The 14,133-nt window shown below is 55.5% G+C and overlaps 2 protein-coding genes across 8 annotated transcripts; one reads left to right on the top strand and one right to left on the bottom strand.

Annotated features, from left to right (window-relative positions):
* The first annotated feature begins 15 nt into the window (after nt 1-15).
* On the top strand, nt 16-7,876 carry LOC134428505 (cytoskeleton-associated protein 2-like). 4 transcript variants are annotated; one of them, XM_063175260.1, is made up of 9 exons: nt 16-131; nt 2,876-2,942; nt 3,538-3,689; nt 4,720-4,898; nt 5,258-5,441; nt 6,174-6,329; nt 6,653-6,716; nt 7,317-7,464; nt 7,554-7,876. In XM_063175260.1, the coding sequence occupies exons 4-9, from the start codon at nt 4,786-4,788 to the stop codon at nt 7,813-7,815; spliced, it is 927 nt and encodes a 308-aa protein (XP_063031330.1). In that variant the 5' UTR covers nt 16-131; nt 2,876-2,942; nt 3,538-3,689; nt 4,720-4,785; the 3' UTR covers nt 7,816-7,876. The 4 variants fall into 4 exon arrangements, with proteins under 4 accessions (XP_063031330.1, XP_063031329.1, XP_063031332.1 ...); XM_063175259.1 differs by lacking the exon at nt 3,538-3,689; XM_063175262.1 differs by lacking the exons at nt 3,538-3,689; nt 6,174-6,329.
* A 641-nt stretch (nt 7,877-8,517) lies between these two features.
* Nucleotides 8,518-14,122, bottom strand: LOC134428573 (cytosolic purine 5'-nucleotidase-like). 4 transcript variants are annotated; one of them, XM_063175379.1, is made up of 18 exons: nt 13,752-14,122; nt 12,624-12,697; nt 12,421-12,538; nt 12,247-12,342; nt 12,070-12,161; nt 11,922-11,979; nt 11,715-11,808; nt 11,550-11,603; nt 11,365-11,448; nt 11,169-11,210; nt 10,603-10,710; nt 10,386-10,452; nt 10,131-10,301; nt 9,906-9,957; nt 9,763-9,823; nt 9,465-9,641; nt 9,249-9,350; nt 8,518-9,148 (listed from the first exon to the last, which is right to left on the bottom strand). In XM_063175379.1, exons 1-18 carry the CDS (start codon nt 14,105-14,107, stop codon nt 9,101-9,103), a joined length of 1,854 nt encoding a protein of 617 aa, XP_063031449.1. In that variant the 5' UTR covers nt 14,108-14,122; the 3' UTR covers nt 8,518-9,100. The 4 variants fall into 4 exon arrangements, with proteins under 4 accessions (XP_063031449.1, XP_063031450.1, XP_063031452.1 ...); XM_063175380.1 differs by having other exon boundaries at nt 13,693-13,883; XM_063175382.1 differs by lacking the exon at nt 13,752-14,122 and adding an exon at nt 13,449-13,485.
* Between the last annotated feature and the right edge of the window lie 11 nt (nt 14,123-14,133).

Here is a 14,133-nt window from a genome sequence, read left to right as displayed (position 1 = left end):
GCGGGGTCGGGGCGGGGCTTTGCCGCGGTGATAGATGCCGCGCCGTAAGCGGCCGTGTCGTGCCGTCCAGAGCCGGGCCGCGCTGTGCTACGCCGTGCTGTTGGAAACGGGATACGCGCCTGGAACGAAAGGTATTTCAGCACTTATTATCATTTAAAATAAGGCCTAAAGCATGATGGAACGTTCCCGTGGGGGATGCTGCAGCGCCGGTGCTGGGTTTGTTTGAGCAGCGATGTCCCCGATGTTCCAGGTGGAGCGGCACGGATTCGCTGGGTCAGATGTCCCTTTTTATCCTGTTTTCTGTCCGTTTGGGTTGGTTTCTGTTTGGACTTTCATTTGCAGGAAGGTTTAAGGCACTTGATTAGCTATTACAGTTCTGTCCAGGCTGGCTTATGGTGTACTTTACTGAGGTGTGTTAGGGCACGGTGAGTACCATATTTCTTACAACTGCCCTTGTACAATATAATAACCAAACAAACAGTACATGCTTAACAATCTATCAACTATTTACAACTGTTTCTAAGCTATTTTTGACAGCACTATGGCACGGTGTGTGATGCTATGCCACATCTAGCCATGCTGAAATAAACAGGACAAGTAGACCTCTTTTTTTTAATGCCTATATTAATAAGTGATCAGCTCGGGATTGGGCAGCTCGGGCGGATCTGCAGCTTCCCGTCGTCTCTCCCAGGGCGACTCAGACAAGAAGGACACGCACAGTTTTGTCCGTTAAGGGCAAAGCTGAGGGTCTAGTCCCACCGAGAGCTTATAAAAGCGTTCTGATGCTCCATCGTTGCTTTTTCCCACTCCTTCCCGTCCACTCTCGGCGCCGTGGACCACTCCTGTGCTCAGGGCGAGAGGGACTCCGAAGGTGTTCCGCAACTCTGCAGGCTCAGCACTCTGCTCCTCACGTCCAGACATCACTCCAATCTCTCAACTCTTAGGTGGCTCGTTTTTTTTGGGGTTTTCTCAGTACGTTTGGAGCAGGGGTCTCACACAGCATGCTGGTCCTTAGAGTTGTTTTGCATATCCCTCCCCTCCAAAGTCTCTTCTCCTCACTGTTCGGGAGGTACCCCACCCTTCACTGTCTAAGAGAAGGGCCGTTAACTCGCCCCAGCCAGGGCTTTTACTGATACAAAAACAACTATTAACAACAACGACCCATAATTACCATAACATAACAAGCAGAACTTCGGCAGCAACAGTGATAACCTTTTTCTCACAGAAAAATTGGCAGAATTTTTGTTCATAACTGCTATACTGCACCATGCTGTTCCACATGGATGCTCAGATTTTAAGATTGGTACTTGGTACGACCACTGAAAATTAGATCTGAAAACACAGGGGTTAAAAACCAGAGGTGCGCACCTGGGAGCTCTCTTGGGCTCCTGCGGTGAAAGAGGTCAGAGCTCTGCTCTGCCCAGCTGTCTGCTGCTGGCTGGGGGAGAGGAGAGCCGCGTGGCCTGGGGAAGGTGCCCTGACGCTGAGGGGCCCAAGGGTGGAGGAATGGAAGGAATGGAGGAGCACCAGAGGTGTTCTACCCGGCCCCCCCCTCGGGAGACGGAGAGAGAGGAGGCAGCCCGTGCTTGTTACCTTGAAATTCCATAAACATGTGCCTGCAGCAGGGCCGCACGGCTGCAGAGAAGGACTGGGGGGGGAAACTCCCGCAAGGTGTCCAGCCGAGTGTAAGTGCTTTTAACCCCTTTGTGGATAATGAAAACTTAGCAGAGCATTACCCTTCCCCTGGAGAAGATATGAATTTAGAGGGTGAAGAAGGAACTGAGTAAAGGAGAGGAAGGTCTGAGCAAGAGAGAGAAAGAAGAGCCCCAGGGGGTGGAAAGGGTGATGGAGTAGCATGTGCTGGACGCTTTTTGTATAGCTATGGACTTTTTCCGTGCGCTGCAGAGGCTCTATTCAAGGGGGACCCGGGCCTCCGAACCAGGAGGAGTGCAGTGTGGATGCCCCTCGGCCCCAGGGGGTGCTAAAAATATGGAGGGGACAGATGTCTCGAAAGGAGAGACTGTGCCTTTTGGAGTGGGACAATGCATCCTTAAAAGACAACCCTAGAGACAGCTTGGTTCCAAGTTCGGTGGTGAGACCACTGAACATGGAAAGGAAGAAGATACCATGTCTACAAGAAGGACTCCTCCCTTTTGGATGAACTGAGAATTGGGTGTTCTGGAGGGTGGTGCCAGACTAAGAGTTGGTGATTTTGGAAGATGTATGGTATTGGGAATTTGGTGGCGGGAGGAGGAGAATGCTGTTGTAAGATTTTCATTTTCCTTGTGTGTTTTTTCTTCCACGTGCAGTCTAGTTAATAAACTTTTTTTTTTCTTTCTTTTAAGCAAGAGCCTGCGGTTCTTATTCCAGGTCACATCACATCTCACACCAGATACCAGAGAGAGGTATCCTCGTGGGGGCACTGGCATTGTGCCAGGCTTAAACCATGACAGTATCAAATATCTAAATTTTGTTTTAAATATATTTTTAAATAACAAATGCATATTTATTAAACTTTGCAGAGGAGAACTGTATGCCTACACTTGGAGCAGGCAGCAGCACAAAGTACCAGGCAAGAGACTGGCAGGGGATAGGCAGGTGCTGTGAACAGTGACCACCGTGCAGCTGTGGAGGGTGGGGGAGCCCTGCTCTCACCCCCCCAGTGCCAGCAGGCCGTGCTCCTGGCCCCATCACGCTCTTCTCCTGCTCTCTCAGTATTCCTTGACAGGTTTTTGATTTCTAAAAGCTGCTCCTAAGCTCCTGTGTCTCAGACAACCAGCAGTGGGTTAGATACTTAATTCCTCTGCTTTTTTTATGGCTGATAAATAGCCTGATAATTTGTTAAATAACCTGGTAACTTGTTGGACTTTTACAGACCCACTTGAAAGAACAGGATTGATCATCGAAACCCACCCTCAGAACTGGTCTCTAAACTCAAGCATGTAAGTAGGAAGCTTTTGAATCTTTCATGCTTTAAGTGAGTGGTTGCTTAAAGAATGACTGGCAAAGGCCAAAGCAGGTTTAATATTAAAGTGAAAGCACAACAAAATTCATTGTCAAGCTTCACTTTACTTACTGGATGGTTAAAGCACATAGAGAAAAAGCAAGCTAAAATCTGAAACCAATCAATCTGAAACCAGAACACAAATGTTCCTCCAAGTATAGCAAATGTGAGAGTTTGCTGGCTCTGAGAAGCCTCACTCAGCAGGAGATGCTGGTCACAGCCCCCAGCAGTCGAAGAGAGCTCAAAAGGTCTCACTCAGGATCACTGCTTAATAGGGTCACAAGAGAACGTACTTTAGTCATAACAATTTTTCATCCTGGCTGCAATTCAGAAAACTTTGAAAGCCACATCCCCAAGTCAGGGTCATGAGATCCTGACTCCAAATGGGGGACATATCACAGATTGCTAAGTAGCTGACAATTAATCAAACTAGGTGTTTTTCAAAGGAGTTTAGCTTAGTTAGGAGTTTCGGTTTGGGAGACTGCTCCTTTGCCTGTGTCCCGGTGGCTGTTGTGTTATTGTTCTGTTGACAGCTGCTTTGCCATGTGGTAATCACAAATCCTCTGAACAGAGAGAGGCATAACTCTCCCAGTGGCCACTGAGGACATGGAAAGGCCTGTGAGAACACGGAGGTCAGAAGCAGAGGACTCCCAGGAAAGCTCTCTTTGGTTCCGGTCAGGGAAAGGTTCGGAGCTGCCCTGCCCAGCTGCGGGCCGGGCGCAGGAGGGGAAGCCGTGCGGCCGGGTGAGGTAGGGCCTCGGACAGAGAGGGGAGGTGAAGAGGCCCTTGCAGGATGGAAGGCTGGAGGGTCGTTGGAGAGTCATCGGGCAGCCATCCCCACCCAGGGGAGAGAGACAGGGGGGGCCGGTGCCTGTGCCTGTGCCACCCTGGAATTTGATAGCAGGTGGCTGAGAAGGAGAAGGGGAGGGTGCGCTCGGCAGGGCCGGGTGGGAGTTCTGGACAGGCAGAGCTTGAGATTTTTAACCCTTTTCTTGGATGACTGAAACCTTACAAATGCTGATCCTCCTCCTAAATGAGAAGAGAGATAGGGATGAATAGCAGGAAATGGGCAAGTGTGATGCAAGTTTGTGCAAGTGAAAGATGTCCAAGAGAAGTTGAGAAGAATTCTAGGTGGCAGGAGATGATGCAGTGGCCTTTGGCTGGACTTTTCTTGTATAGCCATGGACAGAATCATGTTTCCTGTGACACAGAGACTGCATCCAGGGGGAGGCAATGGCTCAGAGCCAAGAGAGTTCAGTGTTGAGACCCCTCGGCCCCAGAGGGTGAAATTTGGGGGGGACAGGTGTCCTAAAGGGGACTGTGCTCTTTTTGGAACTGGACAAAGCACCCTTAAAAGGAAAACCCTGGAAGCAGCTCTGGTCCGTGTGCAGTGGTGAGAGCATGGACATGGACAGAAGATGTCAGGATGGCAGATGTTCTCTGGGCAGTGCCACGAGTGACATGGTAACACACAAACTTTCAACTGGGTTTCCAGGGGAAGCCTACGGCACAAGAAGGACTCCTCTCCTCTTGATGAACTGAGAATTGATTATCTGAAGGGTGGTGATGGACTGAGAGTTGGTGATCTGAGGGGCTCAGGCAACTGAATTGAGAGTCCAAGGTTTTGTCTTACTGTGATGCCTTGGGAACTTGGTTGGGGGAAGGAGGAATATTTGGAAGGTTTTCATCCTGAGTTTTGTGTGTCTCTTTTATAGAACCATCAGACTAAAGAAGACCCAGCTCTGAATAAATACAGGAAAGCCTTGAAAAAATAAAGAAGCATGTCACAAAATACAAATAACCAGCCTTTGCAGCTTAAACCAGAGCTGCCAAAGGCAAGTGACATGCACGCTCGGCCTGTTCCAAGGACTCCGGGAACTACAGATGAGCGCAGGTAAGGGGCAGCTCTGAGTGAGCCAGCACCATCCTGCTGGAAATGGAGTCCAAAGTCTTTTATGAGCAAAAGCTTGTGGGGGGGTTGATGGCCTGAAAAAGAAGGGGTTGGGGATAATGTTGGGTGGCACCCTGGGTTTCTCTCCCACCACTTCAGTAAGTGCAAGGAAAGTGTGTGGCCGCTCTCCTGCTCCAGCCTCAAGGCTTTGGCTTGAGTGTGATTTCCTCTCCCAGTCCCAGAGCTCAGGTGTGTTTCTGAGATAGATATACTGATTCTTTTTAAGCAGCTGAAGTTGGCTAAAGGAAGACTCCGAGGACACTGTCTGCTGTGGTAACTGTGATTTCTCTGTCCTTGGACAGGAAACAGCTGGAGGAGTGGTTGGCAGCCAAAGGCAGGACATACAAGCGGCCGCCAATGAGGTTGCTTCAGAAGCAGGCGGTGATACCATCCTGCAGAAAGGGCAAGCCAACAGAGAAACAAGAGCAGCACTTCCGAGCCCAGGCAAACAGCATATTAACTGAGTGCCTGCAGCTCATTGAGGAGGTGAGAATAGGGAAGGAGCTGCTTGAATGAGCTTCTGAAGCGTGCCTGGGGACCAGGGCCATTTCCCTCCAGTAGCTAAGAGGGGTTGGTAACAAGTGTTCAGTGGCAAGAGGGGAAACATAGGAAAATACAAGTGCTCGTAAAGTTATGGGTAGGCCAAAGGCAGGCAGTGAGCTGTAGTAGGAGTCCTTGTAAAATATAGGCATTGTGTAAGTGGCTGTGCCCCAATCCTAGTTGTTCTAAATGAGCTCCAGCTGTGATACACTTAATTGGGCTGCAGCTGTAGCAAATGAAGATAACTGGGATAAAAGGGGCTGGGCTTTCTGGTCAGGGAGAGCCTTGGAGGAGCCCTGGGGAAGAAGCAGGAACAACACTGCTAGGAAGAACTGCTCATAAGGTACAGGACTCTAGAAATATAATAACAGCAATATGGATACAATAGTGAGCTGACTGGGAGAAGGCAGAGACCAGACCAACACTGACCACTAGCCCTGCTCCAGGGTTTACTGGCCCCAATTATGCCAGCACTGCATTCTCTCCTTTGACACCCCTCTGGAATACTAGACCAAATTATCCAAGGGAGAGATAGGAGATTTGCAAAGCCAGACTTTTGAGGGCCTCCTCCTGGAGAGTGCTGTGAGCTGTGGTCAGGCACGGTCTGCTTCCTCCTGGTGCACACACTCATCCATGCCATGGACACCTTCCTTCAGACCCTTACCCTTCTCCTTGCAGGGTGTCCATGCAGAGGAGATCTCAACAGTGCTGTCCCTTGTGCCCCAGGCAGAGAAATTTGCCAAATTCTGGATCTGCCAAGCAAAGCTGCTGGCCCGGAGTGGCCCCTTTGATGTGTTGCAGCTGTACAGAGAAGCAGCTAGCACTGGGGCTGAGGTGAATGTTCCCTGTGTCTGGTCTGGAAGGGTTCCACGAGATCCAGGGGCCAGGTTTTGGAATGAGTTTAGCAGCATTAGTCACTGGTGAAAAAGTCTTTTAGAGCTGCCAGTCCCATTCTGTGCTGCAGGATGTGCCCATGCAGGGTGGGCACCTGGCCAGCTGGGTGCTGATGGATCCCACTGGGCAAAGGGGAATACTGCAGCCTCTTCCTATCCTCAGCACAGGCTGAGCAGCAAAAGCCTTTCCTCCCATTCATCTCTAACTCTGGTCTCCATTCCCATGCCAGAGCTGCCCTGACCCATGTTCTGCTTTTCCTGCAGCCAGTTGAAGATCTCCGAGAAACTGCTCTCAATCTTTTGAAGGATGCAGGCCAGAAACTGGAAGGTAACCTGAGCATTGTGGGGTTGATGAGCATGGGCGCTCCCAGGTGTTGCCAGCCTGGAGGCCACACGGTTTACAGTCTGTCCCAGCACCTCGTGTCCCTCTTAAGGAGTGTGGTGAAACTCTGGAATCCTGATCTGAAAAATGGGACACTGTTCTTCTGCCTGGGCTAGGGAGGGTCCTGGCCCTGCAAGCCTCTGCAGGCAGGCACCTTGCCCCTGTCCAGAGTGCCGAGGTGTAACCCCTAGCCAGTGCTGCAACTGTGCTGCCTTTTTCTGTAGTAGAGGTGGCCTTTGAGTCCCAGTAAAATATCTGTATTGTACTTCAATATCTGTCTATAGGCCTTGCCCTGGTAGGTCCCAGTTGATCTTGATGGGCTGCAACTGCAATGTCCTTCATTGGGCTGCAGCTGTGGCTAGTGAGGGTAGCTGGGATAAAAGGGGGTGGGTTGGCCAGTCAGGGAGAGCCTGGAAGGAGCCCTGACTAAGAAGGAGCAACATGCAGAAGAAGGAGTCTGTGCTGTGAAGATCTACAGCCATAAGAAAACACCAAAGGAAGGTATGGGACTCTAGAAATATAACAACACTTTTCCTTTTCTGCCAGGAGCAAAGGGAGAAGAAGCCCCTCCTCGGGAGCCTATCACACCTTGTCCCGCTGAGAGGCGTCCTTTAGCATCAACTCCAGGCCTGGTGGGGAGGCACATGACCTCCCTCCCTCCCTCAGTCAAATTACTGGTTACATCAGCAACCAGGTAAGGCTGAGCCTCCTGCTCCAGGCAGCACACACCCTTGCATGCCCGTGGTCCTCTGCAGGGTTTACCTGAGGCTCTTCTCCCCACAGAGGAAGGGAATTGCCAGAACACAGAGAATTTAAATTTCTAACTCCTGTGCGGCGTTCCCTGAGGATTGAGAGGGCTCGGAGTGTCTATCCAGGGATGCTAAAGGACCATGACCCTGTGGTTTCAGCCCTCAGTGAGATCATGGCTGCCGAGGAGGAGACACGCTTCTTCTTCCGGAGGAACAAGGCTTTGCCTGAAGTGACAGAGCTGGAGGGCTTGAGTTCTTATCCACCTAAGAGCCCCCGAGGGTTGGCAACGAAATAAAAATCAAGTTTTTAAATTTTCTTTGCACATGTTTTTAAATAATGCTTTAAATTTTGTTTTATTATTTTAACACATTTTTAAAACAAAATTTAAAACATTATTTAAAAACCTATTAAAATATAAAAATGTGTTAAAAAATAATTTTTTAAATATTTTAATATTTTAAATATTAATAAATATTTTAATAAATATTTTAAATATTTTAATATGTTTCAAATTTTTTTTTAAACATGCTTTTAAATAAAAAATGCATATTTATTAAAGTTTGCAGAGGAGATGTGTGTGCCTACACTTGGAGCAGGCAGCAGTACAAGGTACCAGGGAAGAGACTGGCAAGGGGATAGGCAGGTGATGTGAACAGTGACCACCATGCAGCTGTGGAGGGTGGGGGAGCCCTGCTCTCACCCCCTCAGTGCCAGCAGGCAGTGCTCCTCGCCCCATCACGCTCTTCTCCTGCTCTCTCCCAACCCCAGCCTTGGCTCAGCATCGCCATTGAGCCAGGGATGCTGGCAGAAGCCTCAGAGCAGTTATGGCACGGGGTGGCTCCGCTCTGTGCAGTGCTGCTGGCCTGGCCCCTCTGCAGAGCTGGGGATAGCTCGGGGCTGCCACCTTCTCCCTAGGGGCTTGTGCTTGCCCCAGCTGCTGGACAAGGACTGGCGGACTGCCCTTTGTCCCCAGCTCTCAGGTGCAGGGACAAAACAGTTTTCCTTTAAAACCAACTTTATGTCTCTGCAGTGCCAGGAGTTTTGAGGGCGTTTTATAAATAGAAAAGGGTAGAAAGCAGAAAAGAGGAACAGCAGGTTCACGGGGTTCCCCTGCAGCAGGTGTCACCTGCAGAGCCCCACCCCATCCATCCAGCACTGCGGTGCTCGTGGCCAGGCCCAGAGGCTAAAGGGGCAGGGGGCTTTTGGTGCTGGGAGCCCAACTGCTGCAGTGGGGCTGCCAGGGACGCTGCAGCAGTGGCACTGCCCGTTCACCCTGGTGCTGGATGCCCCCATGCTGGCAATGAGCTGGTGGGAGAGGAATGAGTTCAAGGGGCACCAGGCAGATATGAATTAAACGGGCAGGAGCTAGCAGACTTGGGGGTGGGGAGCCTCTCCTGGCTCTGGGCAGAGTCAGGAGAAGGTCCCAACTGCCCAGGGACAGGGGACAGAGGTGACAGGGACCAGGAGTCAGGGCCACCGGCCATCCTGTGTGGCCACCACAGGTGGCAGCTGGCCATGAGCGCAAGTGGTCCAGGGCCACTGAATGTCCTCCTGTGGGCAGCATGGCAGTTGGGGTGTGCTCAGGCTTCTCCATCATCTTCCTCCTCCCCACTGGAGTCCTGGAGGACCTGAGGCAGTGCAGAAAGAGGCTCAGTGGGCACAGGACCCCAAGGGCGTCAGCGTGGCAGGATGCCCGTGTCCTTCTGCCCCTGTGCTCCTGCCACCCACCTGCTGGTGAGGGTCACCATGCTGGGCCAGCCAGGGAGGAAGGGCAGTGCTAGCATCCCCCGAGTCCCGGTGAGAGTGCTCCACTGTTGACTCATGAGCCATCTGCGGGGGGGGACAAGGCTCACAGAGAGAGGCTGGCACCAGCCCCGTGCCCGCTCAGGCAGCGAGGCAAACTGAGGCACAGTGGGTGACCAGCAGGGCCTGAGGGCTGCCTACCAGGACAGGGGGAGCCCGGAAGAGGTAGCTGAAGGGGTAATAGAGGAAGTTGATGAAGGAGGCAGCGTAGAGGTCTGCGTAGCGCATCAGCTGGTTGGCAAAGAGCGTCTGACGCGAGCCACAGCGGAACAGGCTGCCCATCTTCCCATAGCACATGTCCATCTCATGTGTGACTTTCTGTGGGTGCAGCAGGACGGTCAGGGCAAACAGCAGCTCCTGGGGGGCCCTCCACAGAGGAATTTGTGGCAGGGGGGTGAGCTAAGCTGTGTGCCAGCAGGCACAGTGCCCTGGCTGTCACCTGGATCCGGCGCTTGATGGAGCTGATGTCTGGGCGCTCACTGCTGCCACTGTCCAAGTGCCTGCAACGGAACAGACCCAGCTAAGGGCTCACCTGGAGGGTGTGCTCCCACCCCTGCCTGTCTCCCACCCCAACCAACTCACTGGTACAGCTCGGCCAGGAAGAGATCCAGGCTCCGCAGCTCCTCAAACAGCTCTGCAAGGGCAACAGGGCCAGCTCAGTGCAGGGCCATCACCCACTGCCCAGCACGACCAACAGAGTGTCCGGGCATGGCCCACTGAGGCAGTTTGGCCATCCAGGGGTGTAGGAGGCTCCAGACACCTCCCCTTGCATGGTAAAGTCAGTGTCCCCAGCCCAGCACTGCTCACCACTCTTCTCTGTCCAGACCTGCAGCTCTCGGGCCAGCTCGGGCACCACCAGGAAGGTGCGCCAGCCCTGCCGCTTCTTGGATTTCAGGATGTCCCCAAAGATGTGGTCCCCCATGTAGAGGATGTCCTTGCCCTTCACACCCAGGAGGTCACACACCACATCTGAGGAGCCTGTGACAGCCAGGGGTCAGGGTGGGGGGTGGGCACGTCCCCCTTGCTGCCCGCAGAGCCTAGAGAGCCCAGCTGGGTGCTTACCACCAGAGTACACAGCACAGTGCTGCAGGGGGCCCGTGTACGTCCCAATGCGCAGCTTCCCCGTGTCCTACAGGACAAGAGCACCCCAGGATGGGGACACTGTCACCTCTGCCTGCTTGGTGGCCAACCGGCCCTGAACCCACCTTGCTGTGCCCACAGGAGCCCCTCAGGGCCCAATCAGTGCCCACCCCTCCTGCAGCAGGGGAGAGGTGCCCACCGTGTCCACTTGGCGCAGGACAGTGCCCTCAGCAAAGAAAAGGGGCTTGCGCGTGTCCACCACAATCAGGTCGAAGTAAGACCTCCAGGGCCGCTGTGGGACATCAGCCTGTGGACGGGGAGGGGGTCACAGGAGGGTGCTGATGGCACCCTGTGCCCCCCCACCTGTGGCTGGGGCTCTCTCCACAGAGAGCAGCAGGCACAGCTTTCCCAGGCACTGTGCTGGGGGAGGCTGTGAGATCAGAGAAAAGAATGATCAACATGTCTTATCTTCACTTGCTGCACCTGTTGTTGTGAACATGTGGAATGTGCTGTGGAGATTTGTTTAACAAGGGGTGATTTCTTAACTGGCCTGCGGTGATGTTGTTTGGATTCAATCTGGAAAAAGCCATTATCGGACTGTCTGGACTGTCTGAAGGGTGATGGGTTTTCTCACAGTATAATACAGTATAGTATAAGAAAGTGATTGATCAGCCTTCTGGAATCATGGAGTCAATGCTAATTATTACCCTGTTCAGGGGCCTGCTGCTACAATACCCAGGCAGCCCACAATGGGGACAGACTCACCTTGTCCTCATTGCTGAAGTCAAACAGGTAGGACATGATGGCCTGCAAGGACATCTGGCATCATCAATGCTGCCCCCAGGCAAGGCAGACCCTGCCTGTGCTTCAGCACAGCCCCTCTGCCTCCCCTATGCAGGGCAGGGGGGACCGTGCAGGGCAGTTATCCACGCAGGTGGGGGACAGGGACACCCCTACTCACGTCAGTGTAGGTGTAGTCACTGTTGGTGGCCAGGAAGACCTTCCCCACCTCCTTCATACGACTCAGCAGCAGCGGCACACGGGGCTAGTGAGGGGCAAGTCAGTGAGGGGGAGCGTGGGGGTGGCACGAGGAATTGACTGAGGGGGGCAGAGTGAAGAGGGGTCCCTAGGGTCTGTACAACTCACATCCTTCACCACATATTTCTCCAGGTTCTCCAGCGTCTTCTCCTTGAGGCAGCCCTGCAGGAGGAATGGGGTGGGGCTGGCCAAAAGCTCCCAGGGGGTGCGTGGTGGGAAAACCCCAGCACTGCCAGCACCCACCAGCCCAAGCCCCCTGCCCCCTGCACCCACCGAGAGGTGGACGTGGTCCATGGCCTCGCGCACATCCTGGAACATGCTGCGGAAGGACATGAAGAGGTTCCCGTGCTTGTAGCCAGTGTCACAGCTGCAACAGGCAGGAAGGGAATGTGAAAGGGCTGCCCTGCTAAGGGAAACTCTCCCCAAGATCGACACCTGTCTGATCCAACACCAAGCCCCCGCCCACCACCTCCCTCTTACTTGACATATCTGGAGCAGTTGGTGAAGAAGTCCACGAGACAGGCATAGAGGTGGGCCTCTGTGAGGGAGGGGGCCGTGAGAAGGGGTGCAGGGCGGGACAGCACCCCAGGGTGGTGGGAGGGCCAGGACAATGGGGGCTCTCACTCACCTGTGAGGTTGAAGAGGGTGTTGAGGATGTGGAAGCGCTTCATGTCATCCCTCTGGATGAACTTGTTGGGGTAATAGTGCAGGATTTCGGCTCTGGGGAGGGAGCATGGAGCTGCACTCCACCCTGGGGGACCTCCAATGCCCTCCTGCCCCAGGGGTGGTGAATTCCCAGACTCACCCCTTGAGGAAACGGAAGCCATGGGCACAGACCAGCAGGTTCCCGTGGGAATCCACCTTCAGCAGGTTCCCGTACAGGGCATCGAACACCAGCCCCCTGCACCATACAGCTGTCAGTGCTGGGGGGCTGCCTTGCCCTCCCCTCCCGTCCCTGGGACCCCCTCCACAAACTGACCGGGTGGGGAAGGTGGGGTCATATTTGTAGGCCAGGATCTCAGGAGGGTACCCGATGGCAACAAGGTGCTCCAGCAGCAGAGCGAAGGCCAGCTCCTCATAGTCAGGGGACTTGTACACTGCAGGGGGGAAGGGGGATGTGGGCAGGGGCTGGGGGAATCCCACCACTGCCCCACCCTGCCTTAGGGTCCCCACAAAACGCACTGGCCAAGGTATAGTCCATGTCAAAGCCAAAGCACTTGATCTTCTCCAGCGCCAGGCTCCGGTTGACGAAGATCCTGGGGGAGACCACGGGGAGAGTTATGGGGTGAGGAGAGGTTTAGGGCTGGGGGTGGCACAGAGGAAGAGATGGGGTCGTGTGTCCCTATCCCAGTGCCTGGTCAGTGCTCTCTGGGACGGTTGTGCGCTCATCCCGGCCCAGGGCCCCCACAGCAAGTTATTGGAGCAGAAAAACGGGCTGTGGAGCTGGAAATGGAGCTGGAGGAGGGAGGGAGAACAGTAAGCCCCCGTTCGGAGCTGCTCCCACCCCAGCATGTCGACATGGCAACCAGGGCCTCTGCCCCCTCCCGCTGCGGCAAGGGTCCCGTACCTGAGGCCCGGGGCCCTTGCTCGGGGTCCCGCTCCCCTCCCCACCTGTCCTCCCGCAGCCCTCGCCCCGCATCCCCGCTGCTGCTGCCCCCCGGTGCTCGCAGTGCCCCCGCGGTCCCCAGCCCACCGGTGCTGGCAGTCCCTCCGCAGAGCCCGGGGGTCGCCCTGCCCGGGGCCCCGGGCCGCCGCCGGGCCCCGCTGACCCTCGCTGCCCATCGCCACCGGCTCCGCCGCCGCCTCGAGCCGCCGCCGCTTTAACGGGGGGCCCTGCGGAAACGCCCTCCCGGCCCCGCCTCGGGCGGCACGGCCGGCACGGGGCCGAGGCACCCCGGGGCCGTGACCCCCGGCCGGGGCAGCCGTTCCCCCGTGCTCCCCCCGGGCTACGGACACCCCTTCCCGTCTGTGCCCCTCACACGGGGAGCGCTCCCCGCGCCCCCTCACCGGGGCTCGCTGTCCCCGCGCCCCCCGGCTGGGCCCGCAGCCTCGGGCCCTGTTTGCCCAGCGGCGAATCATTAACCGGGGTCAGGGCCCGGCCTCGCCGCCGCCCCAGAGCCGCCCCGCGGAGCCGCCCCGGCCTCACTCGGGGGGATCGGGAGGATGGGGCACGCCCGGCCGGGGGACACCCGGGGGACGCAGCGACCCCCGGCCGGGGCTGCCTCACGGCCCCACACGGCACCTCCCGAACCTTCCGTGTGCTGCCCCGGCCCGGAGCTCCCTCACGGCCCCACTCAGCGCCCCACGAACCCTCTGTGTGCCCAAGGCCCCGGCCCCTCTCCCGGGGCTCTTGCGACACCCCGAAGCCGCTGACGCGGGGCCCGGCCCGGCCTTGACCCAGGCGGGAGGGAGCAGCCCACGGCACATGGAGGGGCTGCGAAGCAGCTGCTGTGCCAGGGCTGTGAGGCACGGATAAGGCCGAACACACAACCACACATCTCCCCACAGCGGGCTGGAGCCGCCCCCAGGTGCAGGGCGCCGATAACCCCAGCGCAGGGCTGTTTACCGCCCCTCCCGTGATACAGGCGGCACGTGGGGCTCTTATCTCTGTCCCCAGCTCCCTCCTGGGGCTCAGGGCCAAGGCAGCGAGGGCTGTGGGGCAGCATTTGGGGCCCCCGCCGTGTCCAAAATC

Source organism: Melospiza melodia, chromosome 23 (genome assembly GCF_035770615.1).
Source record: "Melospiza melodia melodia isolate bMelMel2 chromosome 23, bMelMel2.pri, whole genome shotgun sequence".
NCBI classification, from domain to species: Eukaryota; Metazoa; Chordata; class Aves; order Passeriformes; family Passerellidae; genus Melospiza; species Melospiza melodia.
The sequence above is the reverse complement of the archived record's forward strand: the minus strand, read 5'-3'. Positions and strand labels throughout refer to the sequence as shown.